Source organism: Cyprinus carpio, chromosome B20 (assembly GCF_018340385.1).
Source record: "Cyprinus carpio isolate SPL01 chromosome B20, ASM1834038v1, whole genome shotgun sequence".
In the NCBI taxonomy this organism is placed as follows: domain Eukaryota; kingdom Metazoa; phylum Chordata; class Actinopteri; order Cypriniformes; family Cyprinidae; genus Cyprinus; species Cyprinus carpio.
The window spans coordinates 4,670,762-4,685,772 of NC_056616.1; the positions used below are offsets into that span (position 1 = coordinate 4,670,762).

Consider the following 15,011-nt stretch of genomic DNA (forward strand, 5'->3'; position numbering starts at 1 on the left):
TGAAGCTTAACTGATGATCCATCACAACTCCTAGGTTTCTGGCTGTCCTGGAAGGAGTTATGGTTGACGAACCCAGCTGTATAGAGAAGTTGTGATGAAACGATGGGTTAGCTGGAACCACCAGCAGTTCAGTCTTAGTAAGGTTGAGCTGAAGGTGATGGTCATTCATCCAGCTAGAGATGCCACTCAGACAGGCTGAAATGCGAGCAAACTACCGTCGGGTCATCTGGTTGGAATGAGAAGTAGAGTTGAGTGTCATCAGCGTAGCAGTGATAGGAAAAGCCATGCTTCTGAATGACAGATCCTAATGACGTCATGTAGATGGAGAAGAGAAGCGGTCCAAGTACTGAGCCTTGAGGAACCCCCAGTAGCAAGTTGTTGTGACTTAGAAACTTCACCCCTCCAAGACACCATGAAGGATCTATCAGACAGGTAGGAGTTAAGCCACTGGAGTGCGGTTCCAGAGATGCCCATCTTTCTGAGGGTGGACAGGAGAATCTGGTGATTAACAGTGTCAAAAGCAGCAGACAGGTCCAGCAAAATGAGTACTGAGGATTTTGAAGCTGCTCTTGCCAGTCGCAGGGCTTCAGTAACCGAGAGCAGGGCAGTCTCAGTTGAGTGGCCACTTTTGAAGCCAGATTGATTGCTGTCCAGGAGGTTGTTCTGTACAAGAAACATAGAGAGCTGGTTGAACACAGCTCGTTCGAGTGTCTTTGCAATGAATGGAAGAAGGGATACCGGTCTGTAGTTTTCTAGAAGTGCTGGATTTAGAGATGGTTTCTTCAGCAGTGGGCTTACCCGAGCCTGCTTAAATGCTGAGGGAAATGTTCCAAGGTCTAAAGCACATTAAGAGATCATTAGATCATCCAAAGTAGCTACATTTAGCTTCGATGACAGCTTGGCACACTCATGGCATTATCTCATCAGATCCGTGGGGTCGTCATCTGGAATGGTTTTCACTTCACAGGTGTGCCTTGACAAGTGTTCATATGTGACATTTCTTGCCTTCTTAATGTGCTTTAGACCTTCAGTTGTCTTGAGCAGAGGAAGAGTGGTTACAGAGTCAGTAGCCCTATTAGTGCTACTACAACTACTGTACAAATTCATATCATGGCATGAAACACTCATTTAAGAAAACAGAAAAAGACAGCCCATCATTACTGTCAAGTCAAGTCAAGTCAAGTCAAGTCACCTTTATTTATATAGTGCATTAAACAAAAAAGTGTCAAAGCTACTGAACAACATTAATTAGGAAAACAGTGTCAATAATGCAAAGTGACAGTTAAAGGCAGTTCATCATTGAATTCAGTGATGTCATTCATCTCAGTTCAGTTTAAATAGTATCTGTGCAATCATTTGCAATCAAGTCAATGATATCGCTGTAAATCAATCTGACTTTGCTGCAGCCTGGAATTGAACTGCTGGTTTCATCTGGCCAGAGGAGAACTGGCCCCCCGACTGAGCCTGGTTTCTCCCAAGGTTTTTTCTCCATTCTGTCACCGATGTAGTTTTGGTTCCTTGCCGCTGTCACCTCTGGCTTGCTTAGTTGGGTATAGTGTGATATCTAGGTGAAAGAGTCTCTATGTACTGAGAATTAACTGACTTCTGTGATGTGAGGCGGCTAGCAGATGGTCGGTTTAGCCAGTCTGTCTGCTTCCTGACCTGGGCCCCAGTTAGTCAAGTACAAACTCTTAAGACTATGTGCCATATTTCTAGACAGAAGAGCGGCACCACCCCAGGAGGGATGAAGACCATCTCTTTTCAACAGGTCAGGTCTGCCCCAAAAGCTCGTCCAATTGACTATGAAACCTATGTTATTCTGCGGGCACCTCTTAGACATCCAGCCATTTAAGTGATGACAATCTGCTATGCATCTCATCACCACGGTAAGCAGGGAAGGGACCAGAGCATATTACAGTGTCTGACATCATGCTTGCAAGTTCACACACCTCTTTAATGTTATTTTTTAGTGATCTCTGACTGGCAAAGTGAAAGTGACATACAGCCAACACACACAGCAGTGCACACACACACCCAGAGCAGTGGGCAGCCATTTATGCTGCGGCGCCCCTGGGAGCAGTTGGGGGTTCGGTGCCTTGCTCAAGGGCACCTCAGTCGTGGTACTGAGGGTGGAGAGAGCACTGTACATTCACTCCCTCCACCTACAATTCCTGCCGGCTCGAGTTATTTAATAACAACCCATGCATATCAAACCTGACTCTCTAACCATTAGGCCACGACTTCCCCCGAAGTCGAACATCATTAGCGACGGCGTGAGTAACAATCTTACTGTATTTACGTTTAGCATTAGCCAGCACTTTTAAATTTGCCAAGATGTCAGGCGCTCTGGCTCCCGGTAAACATTGGACTATGGTGGCTGGTGTCTCTGTTTTCAGGTTCCATACAATAGAATCGCCAATAACTAGAGCACTTTCATCAGGTTTCTCAGTGGGTGCGTCACTGAGTGGGGAGAACCTGTTTAATGTTTTGATCGGAACAGAAGAGCTATGTTTTGACTCGCGACTATGCCGCCTCACAGTCACCAAGTTGCCCTGCCGCAAGAGGCCCTGTTACCGGAACCGAACAATGTACAGGACTCCCTGAGCTAATCGCATCCAAAGCCGTATCTAGAGCCCTCACATTCTTACTGTCCTCAGTTAAAGTTTGGATGTGTGACTCTAATTCTAAAATCTTTGTCAGCGAGAGAGTAGCAAGAGAGAGGAGAGGAGAGGAGAAAAGAAAAAAGAACGAAAAAAAAACAGCGAAAGGCACGAATGGAAAAGCTAATGACAAGCTAACGAATGCTAGTGGGATGCAGGTGCGCTGCACTCGCGGATTTAGAATAAAAGCGAACAATCAAATTAATCAGATTAGACTGAAAGATAATATCAGAAATATGGTGGGTATTAAGTTATATTTTATCACTTTAAACAACAGAGAGTGATAGCAAGATTCTAAAGAAATACAAAGCTACACAGAGCTATGATCACAAACCAGCAAGGCAAACAGGAAACAGGAATAACACTGTCCAACAGTGAAACCCGCAGGTAGGGAGGAGGAAACCCTGTAAAACATGAAGGTCAGTCAATCCGAAAAAAATTTCAAGAACTTTGAATTTATCCCCAAGTTCAGTCACCAAAATCATCAAATGCTATGATGAAACTGGCTCTCACGAGGAGCGTCCCAGGAAAGGGTGACCAAAAGCTACCTCTGTTGCAGAGGATAAGTTTATTAGAATTACCAGCCTCAGAAACAACCTGTGGACAGCACCTTAGATTACAGCACACATAAATGCTTGTGTAGTTCAAGAGAGACATATTTCACTGTTCTCAGGAGACTGTATGAGTCATTCCTTCAGGACCCAATTGCAGCAAGGAAACCATTATTTCGTAAGACAAGCTACAAGCTTGGGCCAAGAATCACAAGGAGTGGACATTAGATAATTTGAGATGAGATTTTTGGTTCTAACTGCTGTGTATTTGTTAGACGTAGAGAGGGTGAGCGGACAATTCCTGAATGTGTACCTCATGAGGCTGACTGAGAGAAAGTGTGCAAAGCTGTCATCAAAGCAAAAAGGTGGCTACTTTGAGGAAAACTTATTCTGGGTTATTTACCATGTTTTTGTTGACTATTATAATGAATAAGAAGGTGTGTCCAAACTTTTGTCTGGTAGTGTATGTTGATGAACTCTTTGCAGTTGTTTCCATTTACATCGTAGAATATTGTCATTAATGAGAAAGTCAGACAGTACTCTTGAAGTGTAAATATGACCAAATTATATGTTAAAATTGTATAAATCTAGCTAAATATCGTAGAATTGTATACATGTAACTAATAAAACTCTTGGTCACAGCTTGCTCTGTCTTTGAATTAATCAGCTACTTTTTGTACCTTTTGTTTGTTATTTTGCCAGTAGGTTGTGGATGGAAAACAAGGCAATGTATCTGACCACCACCAATGAGGACAGGGATAACAGCTCATTTTATGAGGAGGGCTATGATGGGATGAATCTATCAAAACTCAACCTGTGTGAAGAAGGTAAGGAACTTACAGCACATCAGCTCCGCATCTATCACAGAGCTCATTTCCTATCTGAACAAGACAGCCCTTTCTTTCATATTGTCTTGAAATTGCTGCTGTGACTCAAACTCTTAATTAACCCTCTGGGGTCTAAGGGTGTTTTGGGGCCTGGAGAAGTTTTGTCATGCTCTGACATTTGTGCTTTTTTCAGTTACTTATAAACATATAAATGACTAAATTCTAATAACATTGTAATCAGCACAGACTGGGCTACAATAATATGTGAGCAGCATGTATGTACATAATTGTGTTTTTGAGAAAACAACGTTTACGCTTGGTTAGTGAAAAACTAAAATTTTGAAGTCACCAAAATAAGGCCATAAAACACATACAGAACATTTGTTTTGAGAACTGGATCTTTAATCCTAGAGTGTTTGCTTCAAAATGATCTTGTTTACTTGCTCACAGAAAACATTATATTGATTAAAATTTTCCAAGACACTTTTTTAGTAGAAAGGGTCTATGAGAGAAGGTGTCAACTATCATGCATAATGCTGTGATTCAAGTCAAGTCAAGTCAAGTCACGTTTATTTATATAGCGCTTTATACAAAACAGATTGTGTCAAAGCAACTGAACAACATTAATTAGGAAAACAGTGTGTCAATAATGCAAAATGACAGTTTTAAAGCAGGTTCATCATTGAATTCAGTGATGTCATCATTCAGCTCAGTTCAGTTTAAATAGTATCTGTGCAATCATTTGCAATCAAGTCAACGATATCACTGTAAATGAAGTGTCCTCAACTAAGCAAACCATAGGCGATAGCGGCAAGGAACCAAAACTCCATCGGTGACAGAATGGAGAAAAAAACTTGGGAGAAACCAGGCTCAGTTGGGGGGCCAGTTCTCCTTTGGCCAAATGAAACCAGCAGTTCAATTCCAGGCTGCAGCAAAGTCAGATTGTGCAGAAGAATCATCTGTTTCCTGTGGTCTTGTCCCGGTGGTCGTCTGAGACAAAGTCTTTATAGGGGATCTGGGGCTCATCTAGTTGTCCTGGTCTCCGCTGTCTTTCAGGGCTGTAGAGGTCCTTTCTAGGTGCAGATCCACCATCTGGGCTGGATACGTACTGGATCCGGGTGACTGCAGTGACCCTCTGATCTGGATACAGACTGGATCTGGTGGCTACGGTGACCTCAGATTAAGAGAGAAACAGACTAATATTAGCGTAGATGCCATTCTTCTAATGATGTAGCAAGTACATTGGGTGTTATGGGAAGTGTTCCCGGTTCCGGTTTACCTAATAAATGCAGCCTAAAAATCCTTTAATGGATTTGGATATTAGAAGCGTATTAGTGTGTTATGTGTAATGATGTTTTATTAACAAGGTTTGGGAGGAGCACATCAGATACTTAGCCTAATTAGCACAGGTGGAGCACACTTAAGATAATCAACACTAGGGTATAAATACAGCTGACTTACCCCTATCCATTGATGGTTTATCAGCATTTGGTTTGCACCTTTTGCCATTATATGGCAGACTCAGCTTCTCCCATTTAGAAGACGAGGTCTATAATGGGGATTTTTCAGTTCTCTGGCCAATCTGCCGGGCCCAGGATTGCTCCTTCTCCGCCAGACACCGCCGCAGAGCTCCATGCTTCATTGCGGCCGCCGCTCTGCTCTACCAGCCACACGCTCCCCACGACGCTGAGGCTTAACCTCGCCTCTACCGGTGTCCTTTTATCTTTCGGCCGTGCCTACAATTCCTACAATCGGGAACTGGACCACATTTAATCCTGAGGCAAACGGCGATTAATTCCAAAGCTCCATTCTCGCGAAGGTAAACAAAGCGGATCTGTAGGATCTAAGTCATTAGTCTCTCAGCAATCCGCCAAACCTCACTCCTAAATCCACAACAACAGGGCGGCCAATATATCGGGCAAAACTCGCAAGGCCTCGAACTCGCCTCGCTCGACACCTCCATTGCTCTGCGGTGCACAAAACCCGGCTCTCCTTAAGCGCTGGCTCGCAGCAGCAGGCTTCCAATGAGCCTGGGCCGCGCCGCCGATCTCACTGCAGCAAAGCCTCACTGGCTTCCCGCTTTGACTCAACCTTTTACCGTGGCTCTTCCGGCCGCAGCGTCATCATGCAGCCAAGCCTCAAGCTCTGGCGCTAGCGGCACAGGCCGTGTTGCAAATAAATTTTTAGGTAAGTCGCTAAAAGGTGTCGTTGGTTGCTGAAAGTGGTTAAACGACGTTGTGACACAAGGATCTTGATATTATTTTAGCCACGTCGCAAACGGCATAGAATACAAAGAAATTTCTAAGATTTTCTTAATTTTGCGAGTATTTTTTCTTGTATTTTAAATTACACTTCACTCAGATAAAAAAAAAGAGCATTTGGTCTCGCAGCGAGAACTTTCCTGGTAGAGCACTTACATTTTCTCTATTTTCCAGCAAGCATTTGGTCTCACAGTGGACGCAGCAAGAACTTTCCCGGTGGAGCACTTACGTTTTCTCTTTCGTCCAGTGAGCATTTGGTCTCTCAGCGGACAGAGTGTAAGAAAAAATCTCCCGGTCAAGGTCTCATTTTCCTCTTTCCTGTTTTCTCTTCTTTCCAGCGAGCATTTGGTCTCACAGTGGACGCAGCTAGAACTTTCCCGGTGGAGCACTTACGTTTTCTCTTTCGTCCGGTGAGCATTTGGTCTCACAGCGGGCACAGTGTGAGAAAATCTCCCGATCAAGCTCTCATTCTTCTCTTTCCTGTTTTCTCTTTCTGTCCAGTGACCATTGGTCTCACAGCAGAGAAAGGCACAAACTCGCCTGATCGGTCGCTCCAAATTACAACTATTCCCTGTTGCAGGCCAGCAGGGCCCGTCAGTCCAGGTAAAGTGAGCCGCCATCACGGGCCCCCTGGCCAAACATTCAGACCCTTTCTCGAGATCCCAGCCCGCCAAACTCGGCACTCATTTGGGGGGGTCTTTAGTTCAGCGGCTGTCCTCTGCTCTTTAGCTTTTTGGGGGGAGTACTCTGGGTTCGGGCCGAACTCCAAGCTCGGAGCCCTCCCTCTGGACAGCATGCCAAATATGCATAAAATAATCAACACTAGGGTATAAATACAGCTGACTTACCCCTATCTATTGACGGTTTATCAGCATCCCCCTCCACCCCATCTCCTCCACTTAGAGTTCATTTTACACCTCTATATAGGGGGGAGTACTCTGGGATCAGGCCGAACTCCGAGATCGGAGCCCTCCCTCTGGACAGCATGCCAAATATGCATTATAATACTTCAGCTAATTATATGTAAGTGTGAACTAGTGAAAGGCAGGTTAAAGAGATGGGTCTTTAATCTAGATTTAAACTGCAAGAGTGTGTCTGCCTCCCGAACAATGTTAGGTAGGTTCACACCTGAGAAGACAAAGGCCTGCATAATGAGCTGCATAATGAGCCAATATATTTATCAGTCACACAAAATAACTTGAGATTCATTTGCAAGTGCAGTTAAACAGTTTATTAAGAATAATCAAAGCTGAATTTTTAGCATCATTACTCCAGTCACATGATACTTCAGAAATCATTCTAATATTCTGATTTGCTGCTTAAAAAACATTTATTATTATTATTATTATTATTATTATTATGTTGAAAAGAGCTAAGAAGATTTCTTTTTTTTTTCAGGATTTTTTGAAGAATATAAAGTTCAGAAGAACAGCATTGTGTGTAACATGATAAATGTCTTTATCATCACTTTTGTGCCAAATACAATTTAATTTCTATATATACTGACTCCCAGCTTTTGAATGGTATAGTGAATATTGTTACACTTGGAGTAAGACTTGAGTAATGATGCTGAAAATGTAAATTTTAATAAGACTAAGTTACATTTTTAAATATATTCAAATAGAAAACTGTTATTTAAAATAGTAAAAATATTTCACAATATTACTGCTTCAGCAAATGCAACTTTATGTATTTTGGATCAAATAAATGCAGGCTTGGTGAGCAGAAGATAATTCTTTACAAAAACATTAAAAATCTTCCTGTTCAAAAACTTTTGACTGGTATTGTGTCATGTTGAAATATATAAATGAACATCACATACCTGGCATTTCCAAAGTGCATATTGCGTATGTGCTCTGAAGAACATAACAAAAAAATAAAAAACATTTTGAAGAGACTCATGGGAGTGTGTGTCTCGCTTGGTCTTAGCTGTGTTCCAGGTTCCTGAGTGGGCTGCTTATTTGCATTGGCTCGCTTTGCAACAGGTTCTTTTGCACTGTTATTCTCATATCTGAAATAAAAAAGTAAGCATGCTGTTTACACAAATAAACTACATTATTACCATGATTGTGATGGTCACTGATACTAGAACTGATAAAGAACACAATTATCACATAACGTACACCTCAGAGGATCCCGGGTATAACACATTCAAAATATTTACACTAGAGCAGATATTCATGAACAGAAGCTTAGTTCAATTCATAAACACAAGCATGCTTTGTATCTAGGCCTATACAATCCAAAAACTATAGTTATAAACATATATGGCTATATTCATGAACAGAGAATAGCCTTTCACTGTAAAGTTTTGTCTAATAATTCTTACTGACATTAGGCTAGTAACATTATAACTCATATTACTTTTATATTGTATTGCTTTCTATGTTATAGAACATTAAAAAAACATCCTGGCAACTTAAGACATTAAGATGCTGTAAATGAAACTTCATATTTCACTTGATTATAGATTTAGTCAGGAATTATAGTTTTGAAAAAAGTCTAACTGATAAATTTGTACAAGTTATGTGAAAACTAATAAAAGTAAGTTAATAATAAAAAAAACTTACTCATGTTTATGATCTCTGCTGGATCAAGCCGCTGCATTTTTTTCTGAGGTAATCCAAAGCTTATTCCTCCCAGCGCATCTTCTTGAGGTGAATTCTGTCTTATTCCTCTCAACGCGAAGCAAACAGTAAAATAAAAAATAAAAAGTGAGGTACAGTCTCGCTGCTTTGTTTGCTGTGAAGTGGGCGTTTACATGCTGCAAGCTTCACATGGACGATTATAATATCTATAGTGCGCTCAGCGTGTGGGCGTGGTCACATTAGATATAATGAAGGGAGACGTGAAAGACTGGACATCGCGTAGATTTTATATGGATTACTTTATCACAAAATATTTGTGTTCGATAAGACTTGCTTAGTTTAAAACATGTCAAGCTTTCTATAGATATATCTCTCATGTCTCTTTGATGAGTATTTGCTGAGTTACAGTTCATTTTAATTATGCTTTTCTAAATGAAGATCACCGCAGACCAAGGCGGCAGACAGAGCACCCTGTTTGTTTTCTTTATTTTATAAATGCACAAAGTTTTGTTGTTATTATGTGTGTATACAAATAAGAGTAGATCCTTTACAGATTTGATTGATGTATTGCTCTTATCTGTACAATCAAAACTGAAAGTGTAATTTAAGTTATTTTCTGTGTTATCAGGAGAAGATGCCACAAAATGTCGACCCCAGAGGGTTAACCTCAAACCCTGTAATATTTGTTATTTCTATTTTCTTTGTTGTGCTATTTTATTATTTCTCCCCAGAGTTTATAAAATGTCATTGCCCCATAGCTGCAGTCTCACTTAGAAGAAAATAAACTCTTATAATCAGATACTTAGGCTGCACGGCTCAGGGTAATCAATGACCTCCCCTCTGAGGAATTTTGGGTCTCTTACTATTCTATTGCTTCATCTCAGCTCTCTCTCTCACAAAAGCTCCTTGGCAGTCTTGCCTGTCCTGGTACTAGACTTTCCTGGATCATTGTTTAACTCTTGGAAAAACAATAGTTCATCTCCATTTTGTCAATGCAGTAGTCACACAGCAAAATCCCCAGTGTTAATTTTACACTCTGAGTGTGGACTCATATAAACACCAAAGTAGTGTTAAAAGTAACACTGAAGCAGTGTTGAAGTTAATGAGATAATTAGGTGTTTGATTGAGTGATGATTGATTATTATTGAAGACACCTGATTTTAACAAGCAGAATCACCAAACGAGAAAATCACCATTTGTGTGTCACCATTATAGTGGTCAGTATTAGCTTTAGTTGGGATCTTGACCCTTAAGTGGTTAGCTTTAGGTTTTGTGTGGCTGTGGTAACTGAGTTATAACAGACAAACAAACCAGAGGAAATGTGGTCATGTGATGATTTGGTTGTGTTTGGGTCTGAATACTTGAGTTGGATTGTCTTTATTTATTACATAAGTTAAATGAAAAATACAAGACATTGCATTTTGGCCTAATCAGACAGATGTTTTCAAAAGTTACAGCTACGTAATAAATAAGTTTTTATTTAGACACACAGACATCAAGAATCAGCGTGAGCATCACAACAATGGTAACCATCAAAAAAGCATGTTATAGCCAATAAAAACTCATCATTTTTGCCATTTTTATGTGAGTTTTTAGTATTTCGTTTTGTGATGTTCAGAGTTGATCTGTTTATCTGAATATGCTGTTTGTCACCGTTGTTGAGATTCATACACTGATTCTTGATGTCTGTGTGTGCCTAAAATAATGAATCTTGAAAAAGAAATCAGAACACTTTGTAAGGGACCCTTACAAAACTGTATAGCAGATACAGACTTTTTCACTGTGGCATCAAAAGTTGTTATATTCAATCAAGGAAATATAACTCAAAGAAAAGACTCTGAATGAGTTCAATGATTTCAAGGCACATAATGATTACATTAAAACATAATCATCACAACCTGATGACTTTACTCTCGGCTTATCTGTCTGTTATAACTCAGTTATATCAGCCAAACAAAATTTAATGTTTAAAAAGTCAAGGGTCAAGATCCCAACTAAAGCAAACACTGACCACTATAATGGTGACACACAAATTGTGTTTTTCTCCGTTTAGTGATTCTGCTTGTTAACATCAGGTGTCTTCAATAATGGTCAATCATCACTCAATTAATCACCTAATTATCTCATTAACTTCAACACTGCTTCAGTGTTACTTTTAACACAACTTCGGTGTTTATATGAGTCCACACTCAGAGTGTTAAATTAACACTGGGGATTTTGCTGTGCAGTTCCCAGTTGTCTGACAGTACTTTATGTCTCCCTCTTCCTCCTGCTGATGCTTATTACTGTTCATCTGTTAATTTAAAATGTTAGACAGCAGGTCATTTGAGAATGCCAAAGAAGAGAAAATATGCAGAAAATCTTGTTGAAAACGGTAACAGAAACTATAACATAGCCAGAGGTGTCTGAGTTCCTGAAAACCATACTTGAGTAAAAGTACAGATACCGTACAGTGAAAATGACTCCACTACAAGTTACAAGTCACCAATTCCAAAATAACTTGAGTAAAGTCTTAGAGGGTGTGTTCACACTTGTAGTTCGGTTATCTTGGTTCATTTGGTCCAGACCAAAAAACAAAAAAGATACATTTGGTCCCGGTCCATTTAACATTCACACTAGCATTTTTGACAGCAAACCTAAAGGCATAATGATAAGTTCACAACCTGATTGGTTGGCTTGAATGATGTGCAGTATATATTGTGAACTCACCAAACACCCCAAACAAAAGGTGCATTAGACTTAAAGCGGCGCTGCGGGTGTATGATATCAAAGCACCCAGTAACCGATCGGTCTGCTCAGTGCCGCTTTAAGTTGAACACAGCTAATGCCGTCTGCTGGACTAAGCAGGCTCATTTTTGCGTGTACATATAATTTTATTTTCACCACCTGCAAACTCACAAGGAGCTCATAAAAGGCACTTTACCTCATCGTTGCTCCACTTATTTTGTGAAAAAAAAATAAAATAAAATGTATATCTTGAATGCACTGTCACTTTGGATAAAAGCGTCTGTTAAATGCATAAATGTAGATTTTTCATTTCACTGTTATTGTGGCCATATGAATTCACAATATCGATATATAGTGATATCTATAGAAACCTTGCGGGGAAAGGATATCAGTCAAATTATTTTTAACTTTGTTTATTGAGTTTTTCTTTTTCACCCAACAAACATAAGGATACTGATAAACGCAGGACACAAGACTCTGGCTTTCTCTGTCTTCTTTGAAGCTCCTATGAAATAACAAGATAAAATACTGTCAAGTTCAACAGTATGATGAATAAATATTAATGGTAACACTTTACAATAAGATGTCATTTGTTAACATTACTGTATTAACTATTATGTATGAACAATGAACAATTATTTTTTATACAATTTATTAATCTTTGTTAATGATAATAAAAAAAGAGTTGTTAATAGTTCATGTTAGTTCACAGTGCATTAATGTTTTCAAACACAACTTGTGATTTTAATAATGCATAAGTAAATGCTGAAATTAACATGAACTAAAATTAATAAATGCTGTGGAAATATTGTTCATTATTATTTGTTATTTATATATGTTGACTAATGTAATTAACTAATGTTATCTAATGAACCTCACTGAAGAATGACCACAGATGAGGCATTAAGTGCATGTCACTGTGACCAACTTAACATTTTACAGAGTTTAATGTAGCAATGTGGTCGCTCAGTTTTTCAAGATCAGTATTAATTGTGTAACTGTTAATAGATTTGAATAGAGAAATAAAGTGTTACTACTCACAGGCCATATTGATTGTAAATACAAAAATAAGACGAGTAAAGAAAATGATGTACATATTCAGATAATCACCTATTACTTAAATATATGAACACAGAAAACTGCTGTTAACAGGTTAATATAACATTTCCCATTCTATGACTAGTAAAATAATGGCAACTTACTCTGCTGAACACAGCTCTCCTCGGAGTAGCTGCGAGCGCTGCATCTTCTTCTTGTGTGACAGGTGTCAGCGTTAAGGCACAATACTGCCAGCTGGGAACTCAACCAGGTACTGTCGATGAAGTATTTACACAGCAAAATCCCCAGTGTTAATTTAACACTCTGAGTGTGGACTCATATAAACACCGAAGTAGTGTTAAAACTAACACTGAAGCAGTGTTGAAGTTAATGAGATAATTAGGTGTTTGATTGAGTGATGATTGACTATTATTGAAGACACCTGATGTTAACAAGCAGAATCACCAAAGAATACAATCACAATTTGTGTGTCACCATTATAGTGGTCAGTATTAGCTTTAGTTGGGATCTTGACCCTTAAGTGATTAACTTTAGGTTTTGTGTGGCTGTGGTAACTGAGTTACAACAGACAAACCAAACCAGAGGAAAATGTGGTCATGTGTTGTTGGTTGTGTTTTGGGTCTGAATACTTGAGTTTGATTGTCTTTATTTATTACATAAGTTAAATGAAAAATACAAGACCTTGCATTTTGGTCTAATCAGACAGATGTTTTTAAAAGTTACAGCTACATAATTAATAAATAAGTTTTTATTTAGACACACAGACATCAAGAATCAGCGTGAGCATCACAACAATGGTGACCATCAAAAAAGCATGTTATAGCCAATAAAAACTCATAATTTTTGCCGTTTTTATGTGACTTTTTAGTATTTCGTTTTGTGATGTTCAGAGTTGATCTGTTTATCTGAATATGCTGTTTGTCACCGTTGTTGAGATTCATACACTGATTCTTGATGTCTGTGTGTGCCTAAAATAATAAAAATCTTGAAAAAGAAATCAGAACAGTTTGCAAGTGACCCTTACAAAATGTATAGCAGATACAGACTTTTTCACTGTGGCATTAAAAGTTGTTATATTCAATCAAGGAAATATAATTCAGAGAAAATACTCTGAATGAGTTCAGTGATTCAGGTCACATAATGATTACATTAAAACATAATCATCACAACATGATGACTTTTACTCTCAGCTTATCTGTCTGTTATAACTCAGTTATGTCAGCCAAACAAAATTTAATGTTAAAAAGTCAAGGGTCAAGATCCCAACTAAAGCAAACACTGACCACTATAATGGTGACACACAAATTGTGTTTTTCTCTCGTTTTAGTGATTCTGCTAGTTAACATCAGGTGTCTTCAATAATGGTCAATCATCACTCAATTAATCACCTAATTATCTCATTAACTTCAACACATGCTTCAGTGTTACTTTTAACACTACTTCGGTGTTTATATGAGTCCACACTCAGAGTGTTAAATTAACACTGGGGATTTTGCTGTGTACATGTGGTGTTATCATAATAGAACTGTTGATTTTAAAAATTGTGGTAATCGCTAATACCAGTATATCGTCACACTCTAAATTAACACGATATCGATAATTGTTGCTTTGGCTACGGTTATAGCCAATACTTGTATTTCGCAACACCCCTAGCTCAAAGATACACTAATCAAAGAGACATGACAGTGAAAAACTAATGTTGTGGAAAAGCTGAGGAAAACAGGAAGAAGCAAGGATCTATGTGCAGGTATTTAATGGAAGAACTAGAACAAACAATAAATAAATAAATAATAAATAATAATAATAATAATAATAATAATAATAATAATAATAAAAACACACAGGGAACAAAGAACAGAATGATGAGCAAGCAGACAACCATTACATTCAACAACTCACAAATAACTAAAGAAACACTAGGGCTATATACATATATAGGGCTATGGTTGGTGAGTACGATCCATTTCATCTACTCTACTGCTAGTTTTTGTGTATTCAATACTATCCTTTTTCTGCAGCACTACTCGTACCTGTTCTGTTTTCTGACTTTTAGGTTTGATCCCCCTGCTAAGTCAGGACCTACTGCTGTTGACCGATTACAGTGATGGTTTCACTCATAGGTACTGGATCCAGGCTAGCGATAGCCCTCATCTTTGGCTTGGACATGCAGCCTGGGCTTCTGCAGAGGCCTCCCAGCATTAGGTCCCCAGTATAACGCTGCAACCTCAGGACCTGTGTGTCCTTCTCGCAGGCTAGTACTCTTCTGAGTACATGCTTAGTGACATGCTTCCTATCCTCTGGTCAGGGTGCGCTACTCATTTCTCACCCTGAGTGGTCT

At 39.1% G+C, this 15,011-nt stretch overlaps 2 protein-coding genes across 7 annotated transcripts in view; one reads left to right on the plus strand and one right to left on the minus strand.

Moving 5' to 3' along the window:
- The window catches only part of LOC109113276 (AT-rich interactive domain-containing protein 1B-like), an 849,861-nt gene that overhangs the window by 324,048 nt on the left and 510,802 nt on the right, over positions 1-15,011 (minus strand). The gene's annotated exons all lie outside the window — the stretch shown is intronic.
- scara5 (scavenger receptor class A, member 5 (putative)) overlaps positions 1-15,011 on the plus strand; it is a gene marked incomplete at its 3' end in the record, with an annotated part of 71,808 nt that overhangs the window by 6,472 nt on the left and 50,325 nt on the right. The window contains 1 exon segment of one of the 2 annotated variants that reach the window (XM_042746451.1): positions 3,917-4,038. In XM_042746451.1, coding sequence (XP_042602385.1) covers positions 3,924-4,038 — 115 coding nt within the window. 2 annotated transcript variants of the gene reach the window in all.